The sequence below is a fragment of the Pseudorasbora parva genome, chromosome 12, assembly GCF_024679245.1.
Source record: "Pseudorasbora parva isolate DD20220531a chromosome 12, ASM2467924v1, whole genome shotgun sequence".
Lineage (NCBI taxonomy): Eukaryota > Metazoa > Chordata > Actinopteri > Cypriniformes > Gobionidae > Pseudorasbora > Pseudorasbora parva.
The window spans coordinates 16,427,727-16,446,438 of record NC_090183.1 but is presented as its reverse complement, the minus strand read 5'-3'; the positions used below and the strand labels follow the sequence as shown (position 1 = coordinate 16,446,438).

The following is an 18,712-nucleotide window of genomic DNA, read 5'->3' as shown; positions in this document are numbered from 1 at the left end:
TTGTTTGTCAGCATTTGTTTTTTGCAAACATGGATTCAAAGCTCCAGCATGCCAGCAGGTATATCGTCCTAGGCCTATATTTTGCTGACAGTTTGTCACTCTTTAACTCCTGTAAAATATATTTCTGATTATAATCAATTTATAGGCTAATACTAGAATTTATAAGATACGTCATATTAATTATATTTTATTAAGACCGTACTACGGAAGCTTATTGCATTCACGTGAGAAAAAAAATCTACTCTGTTTTTCTGAATTAATGACTTAATTATCTCAGAATTATGAGATAATTTTTAATGAATAAAAAGTTTTTGCTCTGTTTTTCTGAATTAATTACTTAATTTTCTCAGAATTATGAGATATTTTTTCTTGAAAAAAAATAAATGAATGAGATCCCTCAAAATCCTGCTTTTAGCTGGATTGCATGGAAGTAAACATGTCAAGCCTTTCAAGTTTAATCCAGTTTTATTTTACTTTGGGTTTGAAACATTGCTGCTGTCTTTATGTAATGTAAATGGTATTGTTTTTAGTGCATCAATTTTGTGCAGACACCTCAAGAATTTGCCTGTTTCTCCATATCAGATATGCTTTGCGAGCCTGATCTCATGAAAATGCTTATAAATAGTACAAGTGTGCAATCTTGTGGAATGTATACGCCAAAATCAGTTTTGGTGTGCATATGCAACACAGTTTTTCACGTGCTTATGATACGCGCTTTATGGCTTATTATACGTACGAACCCCCCACCCCACCACCCCAACCTAAGAGCATATACACGCCATAAAGTGCGTATCATATGTACGCGAAAGACAGCGTACTTGCATTATCTCAGTATACATTCCAGACAATATACATTCCAGACGATATACATTAGACACGATTTCACACTCGTACTATTGATACGCATTACTATGTGATCGTGTTAAGATGATCAAAATGCATTCAGGCTGCTACGTGGTGACACAAAAGACAATCAGGCAATTGTTGAAAATACTGAATCCCCATGGAGTGCAATAGTCAAGCAGATTAGAATGTTCTTTTCTGCTGTCTTGAGGTGTCTGCACAAAGTTGACGCACTAAAAACAATACAATTTTTATTACTTTAAGACAATGTCTCAAACCCAAAGTAAAAATTCTGGATTAAATTTGAAAGGCGGGACATGTTTACTTCCATGGAATCCAGCTAAAATAGGGCTCTTGGCAGGATTTTGAGGGATCTCATTAATTCAGAAAAACAGAACAAAATATTTTTTTTCAAGAAAAAATTATCTCGTAATTCTGAGATAATTAAGTAATTAATTCAGAAAAAACAGAGCAAAAAATGATTCATGAAAAATGATCTCATAATTCTGAGATAATTAAGTCATTAATTCAGAAAAACAGAGTAGATTTTTCTCTCAAGTGAATGCAAAAAGCTTCCGTTATTGAAAAACTGTTGCTTTACCCCCCCCCCCCCCCCCCGTGGGCGTGGCCTAAACACGCCAGTTTATCATATGACGTCATCTTATTGCGCCACCACTTGTCCTCTGATTGCTTTGGTATGGTCATGGGTATGGTCTATTCAAGTCATTTATTGCAAAATGCACTTGCGCTGTTCGTAGCGTAAAGATCATTAGGAGCACGCGATTATGTCTGAACCATGGCACTATCCCACCGTTTTACTCTGCATTTATGGATTTTTCTGTAATCACAGACCACTGGAGCCTTTTCTAACAGCGTTTTTGATGGGACCTGATAAAAACCTGACAGAGACAGAGGTAAGTTTCTGTAACGTTAGGTGATGAAAGCGTACATGGAATGATGAAAGAGGTTTCACCCTTCACCACGTTAGGCAGCTCTCCAAAAATTAACTTCGATATAACTTACCTAAATAAATACATAACTTCGCTAACGTTAGCTATCCGAATAAGGCTTTTCGATGTTGTAAGAGTGAAATAAGATACATTATGGTAAAAGTAATAATAAATGTGAACACATGCGTAAATTTGCCACGGCTACATGTGTTCTGAGCTCGATTTCAGAACTTTTAAAAAGTAATATATGAATAATTTAATGTGAAGAATATGTACTTAGGTATTGTACTTAGGTCAATTTACCCACCAGCTAACGTTAGATTGGGAAATCTGGCAGCTGTTTTAATCCTAGAAGTTTAATCTCTTCACAAAAGCAAAACCCTGTATTAATAACTAAAGCTGCATCACATTTTCAGGCTTCAGTGAGTGTTGCTGTGTCTTGAAGAAATGCTAATTGTAGGGTCTCTCTTTATATATATATAAAATTATTTTATATATATATACATATAATATAAAATATTATATGTATATATATATAAAAAATATTATATGTTATATAATATATATATATATATATATATATATATATATATATATATATATATATATATATATATATATATGAGAGAGAGAAGTAAGGCAAAGTAATATGTCACCCACGTGCAGATAAAAAAATAAAACGAAAACCGAAAGTGATATCATAGATGGTATTCCTGCAGTTTCTATCTCAAGGTCAAGTCTCTAAGGTTGTTAAATGTCCTCAAAGAATTTGTGATATCTGGAAAAAATAGTTACCATTATGTTGTATTTAAATGTGTACACTCGCATGTATTAAGGGGTGTAAGAAAAATGGTATTGCTTTTTATTTGATGGTTACTTACACCACATTACATTGTTGTAGTTAAATTTGAAACACAATGTTTTTGTTTTTGTTTTTAAACAATCTTTTGATCATAAGCATATATTATTGACTACTTTATCTATTAACTAAACTACTGTAACTTTTTTTTTACAGGTTGTGAACGAAATCTATCCATTATGGACATATTCGTACCTTGTCCTGCTTTTTCCTGTTTTCCTGGCCACAGATTACCTTCGCTACAAGCCTGTGCTTATTCTCCAGGCGGCCAGCTTCATAGTGACATACGTTATGCTCATGAAGGCCCAGGGTGTGCTGGCCATGCAGTTATTGGAGTTCTTTTTCGGTCTTGCCACTGCTACTGAAGTTGCATACTACTCCTACATCTACAGTGTTGTGGAGCCGTCTCATTATCAAAGGGTGACTGGTATTTGTCGCAGTGTCACACTGTTGGGCTCATCCATTGGCTCACTCATTGGACAGATTCTGGTGTCTGAAGCCCAGGTACCTCTTTTTTACTTGAGTGTCATCACTCTGGTGTCCTCCTGTATAGCCTTTGTTGCCCCTTGGCTCCTACCCATGCCCGGTAAGAGCCTGTTCTTTCACCAGAGAGAGAGTAGCTCTCAGGATGAAGCAGTACTGGAACCAACAAACCGCAGTCAGCTGATCGAAAAACCAGAGGATCCAGAGTCCAAAATGCAGCTTAGTGCAGATGAGAAAACTGTGAGTAGACAAGTTGTTGTTTTTTTATGTTATGAGCGTATAATTTTAAAAATGGGCATGGTTTATTTTTTTGCTCTTCTAAAATGTATTTTTGATTCAGATAATTATGGCTGATTAACTATGTTGTAATTATCTTATGTTATAAGTTATAATACAATTATACTTATATTCCATTTATGTGCGGATGAACAAAATGAGCTTTAGTGTTACCTGCTAGTATTAAAGGAATACTTCACCCAAAAACAATGGTAATTCTTAGGCCGGGGACACACTGCAAGCGTGCCGTGAGCGTCTCGGCTGCGTGGCGTGTCCGTTTTTATTTCGGCTCCCATGTTAACCGGTTAGACCTTGCACACTGCCTGCGTCACATGCGCGGCTCATGCGCGGTCCGAGCCCCGCGGAAAACGCGTGCATACTTCAAATAGAAGAGAAGCCTATTTTTCACGCAACACGCGAGTGTGTTGGAAGCGTTTCCAGTCAAAATAGTATAGGAAAAGATGTTTATATGCCATTTTGACACGAATATATATTAATAAATGACATTTTCATGTTTGAAAGTCTGTAGGTTAAAGGGATAGTTCACTTTAAGATTAATATTCTGTCATCCTTTACTCACCCTCAAGTTGTTTCTAACCTGTATGAGTTTCTTTCTTCAGTTGAACACAAGGGAAGATATTTTGAAGAATGCCAGTAACCAAATAGTTACCTGGAGCCACTGACTTGCATAGTAGGGAAAAAAAATACTATGGAAGTCAATGGCTTCCAGAGCAACGAAGAAGGTAACGTAGAGCTAGTCGACAGATTCAACTTTTGCCGTATTTGGTTGCAAAGCTCAGAACGCATCTTCCTTTAAAAATGAGTTCAGTGCTGTTCTTTTCTCAAAGAAAATCATAACTCCAAGTCTTCCAGAATCACGCCCAAAGCCAATTCGAAAGACCGATGTTCACCAGCATCTTTATTTTCTAGTAGCACACGGAACCGCCACAACTCTGCCGTAATTATGTTAAGCCCGCCCACGGACTCAGTTTGGTTTTTCCAAATCACAAACCAATGGAGAGTTGCTAGACATCCTGACAGATTTGCTGCTGCTAGGGTGCGCCTAGATTTCTAGGCTAGGTAATTCTGTCATTTACACCTATATTTTTTTATAAGAATTGGATTAAACCGCTCAAATCATAAAGATCTATTTCACAACCCCTTTTTGGATCTTCTAAGTTTGGGTTGCCTGTACTATCAATGGAGGGATGGAAACCTCTCAGGTTTGAAAAATCAAAAATCCCATGATCTTTTGACAAAGAGGTCATTGCACTATAAAACCATCCTGTAAGTTTTAGAAATCAACCTTTCTTGTTATTCTAAAAACAGCTTATATTGAAGTCAAGCTGCCAAAATGACAGGATCTGGAATGTGCCACTTTATTTAACCTCGTTTTCAATGGAGGGACAGAATCTCAGGTTTAATTTAAAGGGGTAATGAATTGAGAAATCAACTTTCCCTTGAGCTTTTGATATATAAAAGGTCATGGTAATTTAAGTATCTCCTCAAAGTTTCAGAGCTGAAAACTTCCTTGTTGGTCAAAGAAAAGCTTTTATAGACATCAGGCTCAGCAAACGGTCCTGTGCTTCATTCTTACATCATAGCGCCACGAAACATCTCTACAGCACGTCTAATCCAGTAGCCCCACCAACCGACTCATAGAGGTAATCGGCTCTTGCTAGCTGGTCAACAACAATAAACATGCCGAGGAAGATATCAAGATATTACACTATTCCTGGTTGTAGAAGAACACAGTCGCTGCATAAGCTTCCTTCGAATCTTAATATTAGGACTGTGTGGTTGAAACTATTTTTAATGATGTTCTAGCTCACATGGGGAAGGCCATGTTCACTTCATTTCACTGTGGAATCATTTGTAAACAAATCTCCGGTCGATGCTGGATTTGGATCCAACAGGAATGGTGCAACACACTTATGTGAGTAAATAGTATTGCATTGTATGTAGGTGTCTAACAGAGCATACCTTTAGCACCTTAGACTTGGAAACGTATGGGCCAGGGCTCGCAAAGCACGGCAGGCCAATGAATCTCATAATATTCCGTTCTTGATCTGTGTTGTTGTCTCTCAAAGTCTCGACCTTTGAAGGGTGACGCGTGCGCGCGGTTCACACTTATATCGACCGATCTAGCGGACTGTGTAATATTAAAATAATAGTCCAATCAATCGCTGGTGGATGACAAAGAAATCAATGTGTTTGCTTGATAAAGTCATTTACGAGCCCTGTGATCAAGAAAATCATTCCAGTTACCACTTCTCCCTCAATCTCTCCTTCTCCCTCATGTGAACTGACAGGGGAGCTTAAGCTCATTAAATATGTGTATTTTATCCAATCCTAGCCGTGGGCGTTTACTTCCTAGTCTCCAGTGCGGCACGGCCACTAAAACCCAGTATTTTGGAGAGAGCCTCAAAACCAGTGTAAAAAAATAGCCTATTACTTATTAGTTATAATGTTTTTGAATGTAAAAACCACACAAACATCATTAGTTGACCTCAGACAACAGTATAAAAAAGCCAGTTAATGACACATTTAAAATATCCTAATTTGTGTTTCAAAATGTAACCAAAGTCTTTAAATGATTGCAGAAAAAATAAATTAAAATGCTAAAATTGGGTACATAGACATATGCATGTTGATCAGAGAAGTCTATGAATTGTTTTGACCTTATTTTTTCTTTTATTTTTTTTAGACTCTCAGAGACAACACTAGATGTAGCAGATTACATGAAGTGTTAAAAATGCTCTGGGAAGACTTCCTGAAGTGTTACTCCTCACCTACCCTACTGTCCTGGTCAGTGTGGTGGGCTTTGTCCACATGTGGTTACCTCCAGGTGGTTAATTACGCTCAAGCACTTTGGGAGAAAATCTTGCCTTCCAAAGATTTTGAGATCTACAATGGATATGTAGAGACCATTTCTACTTTGCTTGGTATGGCCATCTATTATCTGTTTATAATCCATTTTATTATACATGGCATCCGTAAAGTATTCACAGTGCTTCACATTTCCACATTTTGTTACAGTCTTATTCCAAAATGGAATAAGCATTATTCAACCATTTAAATGCATTATTTTCTTCAAACTTCTTTAAACAATACTCCATAATGGCAACATGAAAGAGGTTTGTTAGAAATCTTTACACTTAAAATTGAGCTCAGGTGCATCCTGTTTCCACTGATCATCATTGAGATGTTGTGTCTACAACTTGATTGGAGTCCATCTGTGGTAAAATCAGTTGTTTTAGAAAAGCACATACCTGTTTATATAAGCTCCCACAGTTATCAATGCATGTCAGAACACAAATCAAGCCATGAAGTCCAAGGAATTGTCTGTAGACCTCCGAGACAGTATCGAGGCATAGAGCTGGGAAAGGCTACAGAAAAATGTCTGCAGCATTGAAGCTCCAAATGAGCACAGTGGAAATCTGTTTCTCTGGTTTGATGAAACAAAGATTGAACTCTTTGGTCTGAATTGCAATCGTCATCTGAAGGAAACCAAGCACCGCTCATCACCTGGCCAATACCGTTCCTACAGTGAAGCATGGTGGTGGCAGCATCATGCTGTGGGGATTTTTTTCAGCTGCAGGCATTGGGAGACTAGTCAGGATTGAGAGAAAAAGGAATGCAGCAATGTACAGAGATTACATTTGCAAAGATTTCAAACAAACCTTCACATCGTCATTAAGGGGTATTTTGAGGGAAATAATTAATCCGTTTTGGATTAAGGCTGTAACATAACAAAATGTGGAAAAAGTGAAGCACTGTGAATACTTTTCCGTGTGCACTATATGTTTATTTTCAAAATGCTTAGCATTTTCTGCATTCTCTGTTACCATCATTTTCATAATTATCAACACAAATTCAACAGTATAACAATTGTATCAATTGATTCCCAATGAAAGGGCACCTTACTTTTTTATGCTTTTTATTTATTTTTACTTTTCGTTTAGTGCAGTTGTGTCAAACTCAGTTCTTTGTGGTGACAGCCTTGCTGATTTTGGCTTCATCCTTAATTAAATGCACATGATTCGGTATCCTTCAGTCAGGGTTATTTGAAAACATCAGGTATTTTTATCGGAGCAGGGTTGAAAGTAATGGGGCACTCCATTTGTCCTGTGAATTGGGAAATTCCTAGTTCCCAGTAGGAAATTTTAACTGGAATGCCCCTTCAGAATCCAATATGGCTTCTCAGCACATCAACTATAGTGAAACTATATCCTGGTTTCACAGACAGGGCTTAGATTAAGCCAGGGTCAGGCTTTAGTTCAGTTTGGTCTTTTTAAGTGACATTTATAAACATGCCTTAGAAAATGTTTGTAATTACCGTAACAAAATAGTAATGGTAAAAAGCCTTCACATGTTTTTGAGACTTGTAATTGCAATATGTAAACTTTTAAACTTGAAAGCAATAACTTTTACCACCTGACCACTACAGATTTAAGGTGTGTTCGACTTAAGACGCACTGTGCAGACTGACATCAAATTATCGCAAGGGCCATTTGAAAGAATACCATTCTAGGCCATTTGAAGAGGTTTTTTTACAGTAATAATGCCATGGTGTGAGCGCAGCATAAACAAAAGTGTTTCAGGCAGCCTACAATAAGAAAATGTAAATGTATTCTAGCAGACCCTTAAAAATAAAATAATGAACTTGGAAATGAGCATAATAGGGCACTTTAACAACAAAAAATTTAATTATTCATGATGTTCTCCCCACCAGGTGCGTTTGCAGCATTTGTTGTAGGCTTTGTGAAAGTGTCCTGGGCAGTGTGGGGAGAACTTGCTCTCTGCATTTTCTCTGTGGTAATTGCAGTGTGTGTGTACCTCATGGACACCATCAGGAATATCTGGGTTTGCTACATTGCCTACACGATCTTCAGAGCTACCTATATGCTGCTTATCACCATAGCAACGTAAGTAACGCTGTCAATATGTCATGTTCTTTAGAAATCAACTGTACGATGGATAACTTAATTTTGTCAGTTTTGCTCTAGGTACTCAGTGCTTACGAGAGCTACTGCTTAAATACATCCCCATTTTCACTGATGGGTCCTCTATCTGACAGAAATCCTGCCATGATTCCTCAATTAAATTCAAGTACACTTTAAAAAAATCCTTGTTTGCATTTTACCCATGTTGAATAACTGGCAAAATACCGGCGTATTCCACTGACATGAATCCATGAAATGCATTATTAGGCCGTTTTCAAAGGCTGCACAACAGGGGCGTTTTTAGGATTTTCATTTTAGGGGGGCTTAGCCCCCATTGAGGGTAGCCTATGGATAAACAATTCACACTTTAGTTTGGGATCCAAATTGTGCTATTAACTAGCTTACAAACATGCATACCCATAGGATATTGGCTGTTAATTATTACGTATAAAACTAATATTAATACCTTATTGCATGGCCATTTTGTAGCATACATGCATTAATCATACCCAATAATGTTGGCAGGTTTATATTCACAGAGATCCCAAATGTTAGGGGGTTCAGGGGCATGGTCCCCCAAGAAAATTTGAATTCTATGATCTACATATTTGCATTTTAAGATGTTCTGAAGGCCAAAAAATTAGATAAAATAGCTTGAAAACCATTTCACTGGGCAGTAGATTATTTGTCTTTCTCTGTTTTTATCTTGCCCTGACTCTTTTCTCCTCACAATGCTGAGCTTTGACTGATATAGGCTAGACTATAGTTTTTCCATTTTCATCAGCGAAGAAAGTAAAAATATGGTTTAGGCCTACATATTAACATATATTTATAAGTTTTATGAATAATTTTCTTAGACATGTTAATTTACTGTTTATTAAAGTTTAAGTTTATTAAATTAATTCACTATATAAACTGATTCATTACTAATATGCCCAATACTGAAAAAAAAACCTGAGATTTTTTTAATTTACTGAAGGTTACAAATGGAATTATATTAATTTACAATATAAACACATTCATTATCAATATGCCTAATCTGGTGAAAATGGCTTTGTTAATATTTCTTGTTCGTTAATTAGGCCTAGGCTACATTATGAATCACATAGCATATTTTCAATTCAAAATAACAAAATTAGACAAATGATTATTCATTTGCCTGAATATTTTTGTCTATTGTTTAACATTTCTAACTTAAAGCAGCAGCTGTCAAACATAAATGTTTATTTCAACTGCTTACATTTCTCCCACTTTCGTTGTCGAGTTGCGCTCCTAAAATTCGCGCTCATGGCCTCAGCAGTTTCGGTTTGAACGTAAAGCCCGCCTACTCTGATTTGATTGGTTTTCTCAAATATTTTGACATTGAGGAGCGGTAACAGACCAATGAGGCTCAGATTTACACACACACACACACACACACTTCTGCTTCTGACGTGCGCTCTGCTCGGCTCCGCTGCGGCAGCGAATTGAAGAACTCAACACACAGACAGACTAAAAGACGGGACGAAGCCGAAGCCTCCCGCCAGTTTCATATGTTTTAAAGGTTAATCACATATTTTTTAGGGGGGCTGAGGCATAAGTTTAGGGGGGCTGAAGCCTATGCTGCACAACATATTAATACAAATTAATAATTTAAACCAAAGCACAATGCTACTTGGAATTCACAAAGGCACATATGCCCCGTAGGTTTAATATGCGCTTCATGTTTATGCGTGTAGGCTTTTTGGGTGATCTAAGTAATTTTTAAGGCGAAGGTCTTTGCTAAGGTCTATTTTTATTTCCACAGAATCTGATTGCTCGATTAATCAACAGGTTTCTTGATTACCAAAATAATCATTAGTTACAGCCCTATTTGTGATATTATTTAAAGCATACAATCACGTTATTGACCACATGAACAGCACGTTCTCAGGTGCGCAGGATCATAAAACGTACTCCTCCACAACCGTGAATAAATCGTCATCAGCATATCCAGCAGCCATATCACCCTGTAGCCCAAGACTGGTTTCCCACTGAAGCTAAGCAGGGCTGAGCCTGGTCAGTACCTGGATGGGAGACCAACTGGGAAAACCAGGTAGCTGCTGGTAGAGGTGTCAGTGAGGCCAGCAGGGGGTGCTCACCCTGTGGTCTGTGTGGGTCCTAACACCCCAGTATAGTGATGGGGACACTATACTGATAAAGAGCACAGTCTTTCGGATGAGACGTTAAACCGAGGTCCCGACTCTCTGTGGTCGTTAAAAACCCCAGGATGTCATTCGATAACGAGTAGGGGTGTAACCCCGGCATCCTGGCCAAATTTGCCCATTGGCCCCTCTGTCCATCATGGCCTCTTAATAATCCCCATATAATGATTGGCCTAATCACTTAGTCTCCTCTCCACCAATCAGCTGGTGTGCGTTCTGGCGCAATATGGCAATATGGCCGTGGCACCATCCAGGTGCACATTGGTGGTGCACATTGGTGGTGATTGAGGAGATTCCCCCTTCTATGTAAAGCCCTTTGAGTGCCTAGAAAAGCGCTATATAAATGTAACAAATGAAATGTAACAAATTAATGATCAGAATGCTTGCGTTTTATCACTGAGGTGGCATGCAAATCTATTTTTACATATGTCAACATGAGAAACAATTCCCGTCCGAATAGGGCTTTAGATTGCCACCTCTCTATATCTGACCCCATTTCAGGTCTTGCAGATTCTACTAATGATCTGTATGAGGTGTGAAAGATTATGGAGACATACCCTGTGTCCCAATTTGCATACTATCCATACTAAATAGTACTCAAAAACAGAATTAGTATGTCCCAAATCGTAGTATGATTAAAAGAGTGTTCCAAAGATTTTTTGCTATTATTAGCTTACTTTTTTTGCTTACTATTTTTTGATACTTTTTCCGGTTTAGAATTCGAAGTGCGGATCGATGCATACTCTAATGGCTGATATTGGCCACAACCCATTGCAAGTTGGACGAGGATTCGATTAGAACTATAAACGCGGATAAAAAATTATGGATGTGCGAGTCCGACAGTTAAATAGAGAGGTTTAGATAAAGGGGTTTGAGTGTCCAACTATCAGTATTTAACCTGACAAAAATATATTTATTCAGTGTTGTTCACATTATATTTCACCTAGCAGCATTGTGAACTTTTGTAATGACACGTTTGGCCATTAACTTTTAAATGCATCATTATATTTAAACTGCAAACACGAGGAGTCTCTGCATTAAAGACCCACGAATGGCAAATCAATGTGCAGCTACATTTCTCTCCGATATGGTAGAAAATGAAACTGAATGTGGAGGATTTTAACTGTTATGATGATTGAGGGCAGATTAAACGGTGACAGGATGCACGTGACTAAGCGACTGAGTCCGTTATAGTTGATGAAGTAGTATGTCCCAAAGCTTTCATACTCTTTTGCTACATAGAATTATACTACGTCCTAAAAAAAATTCTTCACAAAAAAGTACATATTTTTAGGACGTAGTATAAGTAGACGAATTGGGATGCAGCAATACAAAATGTGCAGGGCTGGTGGTACTCCAGTGCTGCGTTCCACTCCACTTTTAGACATGCACTTGCAAACTTTCCTAAGCACTTCCCCTCGGGGGAATCCCCGCCGCCATTTTGAAGTTTGTTCAACTTTGTGAAGTGGACAAGGGAAGTTTAAATGGACAGACCCTGGTTCCCTCGATTTTCACAGAGGGAGCGAGTCTGCTTCATATGTACACTTCAGGCAGCTTCATATACCACAATGCAACACGATTGTGACGTCACCGCATATCGCGTTTAATTTACCCCACCACAAACAACTCTAGGATATTTTGAATTATTTTTAAAACATTTAAAACAACCCGAACACGCCTACATATATAATGCATTAAACAATTTCGTAAAGGAAAAATAATAAAATAAATTCCAAGTGATCAAGGGCTTAGGGCGTTCCAGTTCAGTCCATTGCAAAGGTTCTGCAGTGGTGGGCACTCATGCAACGCAAGAAATGATGCACATCCGAGTGAAGGAGACGGAGGGAAGTTAGCGAGTAAAAGGCATAATAAAAACAAACTGGAACGCAGCACAGAACCACGCAGGTTTGAGAACCACTGTGTTAGTTGGATACGTGTGGTGTGTTATTGGCATTCATGACCAGACACGGTTTTCTTTAATGTCTCAGAGATATCATACGAACAGAAAAATGAATAAGAACAAAAACAATAGGACACTATTCTTTTTATTGCATAAATGAATTAATTACTTACAAAGCAAGTACACATTTACTCCCTGGAATCCAGGCTAAATGAATAAGCACTGTTATTGCAGTCCTAAATCACAGAGCCTAAACTTATCCTATTTCCATTTATATTTTTACTATTTTATACATTTGAGCTATTTTAATATTTTCCATATTCGTCTTGAGTTTGTCGCACGATCTTGTTGCTGCAGTACTCCAAATAAGCATGTGTAAATCTTCTGTGAGCTTTGCAGTAGTAATGTTACCTTTTAAAGACAATACTTAAAGGTGCACTATGCAACTTTCCGTCCACTAGAGGGCGCCTATTCAAAATAAATGCGTAGTTGGCTGAAGTAAAGTTTGAGCGCAGCATCTTCACCTCACCTCACAGCCGGTGGGAAATAGGACTCGGGCAGAAATCACGTTCATGCATGCGGTTATTACGTTATTGTAGTGTGAAGCAGAGCAGGAATGAGTGTTGTGGAGCTGAGCATGGCCGCTGGAGCGATTATTACACAAATACCCGCCTCGCGAACACTGGGGCTTTTATCATGACGGGACGGAACACATTCGCTGGGCGCCTGCAGTATTTCCGCTCTTCCGGTTATGATGTAATGCAGCTCTGTTTATCATATTAGATACATTTAAGTGTGTTGAAAATTATGTTTTGACGCTCTGTGCGTTCACTTGTTCACACTGCTAAGAGTAAAGCGCTCCTGCCAAATAAAACCCGAAACCGAGGGTAGCGCAGATATGACACAATTGACAGGAGACTTCCTCAGATGCTATGCTGAAACGTCCCGGTCCTTAGTTAAAGCTACACTGTTTGATATTTTCCCCCCATCTAGCGGGGAAACGGTATATGACCATCCAGTGAATAATAGTTTCTGTTCTTCTCAATTCTGATTTCGTTTTAACTCCTACGGTGGCCGATTTAGCCCAAGATTAACATGGCTTCCAGTTCAGCCTCATCCATGAGTGCCATCGAGTGTTAAAACGCGAAAGGCGAAGCTTGAATTTTCGAACCCCTCACCCGTATGTATTTTCAATGGCATATTATAAACTTACAATAATACTTTATTACTTGAAAGAAGTAAATATACATTAATGAGCACATATATTTTTGAAGGAACTAAGTACTTTTAGCTAAGAATAAACTAAAAAAGTTACACATGGTAACGTTAAAATAGCAATTTTCTCACAATTAACAAATAGTTGGAAACATTTGGGATATTGTAGGTACTCAACTGAACAAAATAACACTGGCCTAGTGGTTTTTGGATATTTTACTGCAGAAATACTACATAGTGCACCTTTAACCTTAAAAAAAAAACTCCATAAATGCATAAAATGCATAAAACTTTTAATCAATGTTGGGAAAAGTCATATTCATTTGTCTTTTTTATATTCCAGGTTTCAGATTGCTGCTAACTTAAGCATGAAGCGATATGCTTTGGTTTTCGGAGTAAACACTTTTATCGCACTGTTACTGCAGACGCTTCTTACTGTGATTGTAGTAGATTCTGCTGTTCTGGGCCTGGACATTTTTCTGCAGGTAAAGTACAACATGAATCCAGCTGAGTGTGTCATAACGATTTTGGATCAGTAAGGACATTTGCTAATATCCTATGCAATTTGCTGCTTTCCACAGTTTTTGATCTATGCGAGCTACTTTGCTGCAGTAGCAGTGATATTTTTCATTGCTGGGCTGTATAAACTGTTCAAAAGAAGGAGATCTGGAGGACAAAATGAATTACCCTCAACAGAGGTCGTTGCAGAGGCATGAGACTCCTCACATCAGCATCCATTAAGCAGAAGGTTATTGAATAATCATCTCCATCTAAATACATAGGTCAAAAAAAGAATGCGCAGACAAAAGCAGCATTTCAAAATAAGTCACACTTGATTGATCCAGCTTTATATATTATATTTGCACTGATGATTGATTTTAATGATTGAGTTCACAATTACATATTTAAGAGGTCGTTGCGGGTCACAGATTCTGTAGCACAAATTTACACCAAATATGATGCCTTATATTGGTAGTTGTTACTTGAATAATAATAATTTGTTACGTTTATATAGAGTTTTTCAAGTCACTCAAAGCGCTTTACATGAAAGGGGGAATCTCCTCAACCTCCACCAATGTGCAGCATCCACCTGAATGTTGTGATGGCAGCCATATTGTGCCAGAACGCCCACCAAACACCAGCTTATTGGTGGAATGGAGAGACCCTGATAAAGCCAATCAGTATATGGGGATGATTAGGAAGTGAGAGTCAGGACCTCGGTTTAACATCTCTCCCGAAGGGCTTGACACTTAAGAAACTATGTGGATGGTTCATAAACACTACTAGGTCCTTAATTTAAACATAATTAAAATGCACTTATTCAAGCTACTGTTAAGCCAGTACAATCACAGAGGGTAGCATATACCCACTGGGAGATATCATTAGCACGCATGGCATTTGTTTTCATTGTTATGCTAATGATACTCAACTCTATAAATCTTCACACCCTGACGAAACTTACCAATTCACATTATTAACGTAATGCAGATATAAAAAAAATTGGATGACTAGTAATTTCCTGCCACTTCATTCAGAAAACGAAGTAATTTTTAATTATTGGACAAACTCTGCAAGTAGTATCCTGAAAAACTGTCTAACATAACACGTGATGGCTGCTCTGTCAAGCCCTCGTCATCAGTTTGGAACCTGGGTGTGCTCTTTGATACCAATCTCTTATTTGAAAGCCAAGTTCTAAATCTAAATTACAACACATGCTTTCAATGACAATTGCTGAACAGTTAATTAATGTGTTCATTACCTCAAAGCTAGATTATTGTAACGCTCTACTGGGTGGTTGCCCTGCTCGCTTAATAAACAAACTTCAGCTGGTCTAAAACGTTCTTACTCCCAATTAAACACTGTATACATTTTAAAATCTTGCAAATTACTTACAAAGCACTTAATGGCTTAGCTCCTCAGTACTTGAGCAAGCTCTTAATGCATTATACTCCATCGTGTCTATTTTGGTTTCAAAACTCTGGCCAGAAGATAATTGAGAATATCAAAATCAACTGCAGGCGGTCGATCCTTTTCATATTTAGCACCTAAACAGTCTTCCTAGCATTGTTCGGGAAGCAGACACACTTTGTCAGTTTAAATCTAGACTAAAAACGCATCGCTTTACAATGGCATACACATAGAACATTATCGATTTCTATTCAAATCAGTTAAATGATTATGCTGCATTAACAAGGCAACCGTAGCCGGAACCGGGAACACGTCACATAACACCTGATGTACTCGTTACATCATAAAAAGAGCGTCATCTACACTAATGTTAGTCTCTCTGTTTATCCCGAGGTTTACTGCAGACAGCCGGATCCAGGCCATGTCCGGATCAGATGTTTGACCTGCGTTCATTGACCAACGCATCCCTGAATGGTCTGCAGAGAGCGTGTCAATTAAACTCCAGCCTGTAAATGCTGCATCGACACGACATCCTCATTAAACCTGTCTCCGGCGTGACAACTCCAATTTTTTGAATAACTATTGATCTAATATGACTTCTGACCTGTAAAGTTGCCAGAATCATAATCATACGTTTGTTCGTCGGCCAGAGGAGAACTGTCCCCCTGACTGAGCCTGGTTTCTCCCAAGGTTTTTTTCTCCATTCTGGCCCTGATGGAGTTTTGGTTGCTTGCCACCGTCTCCTTTGTCTTTTGGCTTACTCATTGGCTTACTTATTTCAACTATATTACTGATCTGCCCGCATTGGCACTATATGATTATTGAAATTAGCTGGATAACATCACTGTTTTCTCCAGAGCAGCTGTACAGCCAAATCAAATTCTGTTTCATTATTTTCATGTTAACACTGTGAAGCTGCTTTGAAACAACTGGACTTGTAAAAAGTGCTATGTAAATACATTGACTTGACTTGACATGGATGTAAACACTACTGTAGTATTACTTATGAAGCTGTTTGCGCACAGGGTAAACATTCAACCACTACAAAACACAGTTTTTGCCTTCTGTCAAAAATATTTGTTATCTTTCTCATCTCGTTTTGTTGAAGCTTGCGCACAGACGTCTTTTTTTATCTGCCAGCTGTTGTTCGGAATATCTTGTAATCAGTAGGTTCTTCTGGATAATCAAGTTGATGCTTCCTCGCTCCTCTAGCCCATGACCCGGAAACCGATCATAGTTGGCCATCTTGAAGGTCATCTCAATTCTCTAATTGCACATGGCTGGCAGAACTTCCACCGCCTACAAAGTCACCAAGGTTCACCTCGCAACAGTGGTCAAAAGTAAAAAATGACTACTATATCTATACCACATAGCTATACTATAGCTATAAAGCAAAGTCATTTGCTCCGTTGTGGAAACGCTGTCGAATATCCAGAAGTTAAAGCAGGAACCAAGAACAATCTTTGCTGCGTTTTGTTGGTGACAAGATGTTGTGGCCCTCCTCACGGGGTTCGGGAAAAGTTAGATTTTTTCCAGCTCGCTCCATTAGTGGTGAAGGAGTTGGCTAAGGCGAATGCTAGCAGTGCTAAGCCGATAGTTGTCTCCCCTCTTTTGCACTAATGGAGGACCAAGTGAAAGGAAGGGAGGATGCACATATTAAAAAAAGAAAAAGAGAAGCACTATAGCCTTGTTGATTCAGAGCAACAGCATCATTGCAAGTGTGAAATAGTTTTTATAAAGAAAGAGATGTATTATTTTAGACATATTTTATTGCCAGATGTTTGTCTATTTTTGCTTTGTCAAAGAAAATGGGTCCAAACGAAACCACGGCAGAATCAACTGTGCGCATCTTTGCGCAGCACATTGGTGGGGTTTTGTTCTTGATTGAACCAGTGTATTTGAAAAGATGACATGAGTCATTGACTCAATCGAACACATTACATTCGCTTGATCAGTCAAATCTGATGACTGGAACTGTTGTATAATGTTGCATTGTGTCTAGTTGCTTCTAAATTATTATGTTTCTTCATACAAAAAGTAAAAATGTTTTGTTAAAAATCCCATCTAAGTTTTATTTAACAAATGATTTGTTAAGCACTTTTTCATTTACGGGTTAAGAAGAGCCTGTCTGTGATTATTGAAGATTACTCGTCCTGGGTGTATCATGTTACGCACAACCGAAGGAAATGAGCTATTTAGATCAAATTAAAATCAAAAGGCAGAATAATAAAGAGTCAGTTTAATGAACATTTCAAATATTTAACTACATTACGACATATTTACTATGAAGATCTGAATGGTGCATTGCTCCATCTTTTGTATCTTATTGGCTAATATCTATAAATCCTTATCTATTATATATTTAAATATATATTTATCTTTATTATATATAAGAAAAATGGTACAGTAGAAAGCTTTTTTTACATGCAGTAACACCGTTATTAGAGTTATTTTCTTAAATATACAGTGGCCTTTTAAAAATAACATTTAAATGTGTATTTTATAGCAATAACATGCAATATTGTCCCAATGGACTATTGAAATGAAGTCATGATTGTGCCAGCATTGTAACAAATATACTTTTTATTATGTCTGTTTATTTTATCTTTCTGTCAATATTTCAGTATTGTTGTAAAAATGAATGTGACCATTTGATACCAAAACAGGGTTGTGTGAACTAAGTATAGAATTCCTTTGCAAAGTGTATTATATTGTAAGATCATTCTGTGTTTTGTGCTCTGATGTTGGATACTGAATAAGTATGATTGATCTTCTGTAGTGCTGCTCTTTTCTAAAGTAAAATAAAATCGAGAACCTGATCACTGCTGAATTTTTGTGAATCTGTGCATTTCTTTTTGGATGAAACATTTAAGGTTTGTACATATACATTTTAATGATGTATTTTACATTACATAACTGCATATACTAATAACATTTTACATTTAGCCTTTAAAAAATATATATTAATTTGAAATCACCCATGTCATTAGACAATTTATGAAAAAAGTTTATTTACAAAATGTCTCCTTAGTAAAGACTCAGAATGGCCGGTTTTTACGTAACTGTGTCATGAACAATTCTGTCCGTCTAGAAATGAAAACGATTCCACAAACTTTTAAAAGTGCAGTGTGTAGTTTTTATAAGGATCT

At 37.6% G+C, this 18,712-nt stretch overlaps 1 protein-coding gene and 1 pseudogene across 1 annotated transcript; both read left to right on the top strand.

Annotated features, from left to right (window-relative positions):
* The first annotated feature begins 1,567 nt into the window (after positions 1-1,567).
* Positions 1,568-18,393, top strand: slc19a2 (solute carrier family 19 member 2). The gene is made up of 6 exons (XM_067459349.1): positions 1,568-1,757; positions 2,809-3,375; positions 6,119-6,356; positions 8,147-8,339; positions 13,999-14,140; positions 14,237-18,393. The coding sequence occupies exons 1-6, from the start codon at positions 1,629-1,631 to the stop codon at positions 14,369-14,371; spliced, it is 1,404 nt and encodes a 467-aa protein (XP_067315450.1). The 5' UTR covers positions 1,568-1,628; the 3' UTR covers positions 14,372-18,393.
* On the top strand, positions 10,328-10,444 carry LOC137094672 (5S ribosomal RNA; annotated as a pseudogene).
* Positions 18,394-18,712: the final 319 nt, after the last annotated feature.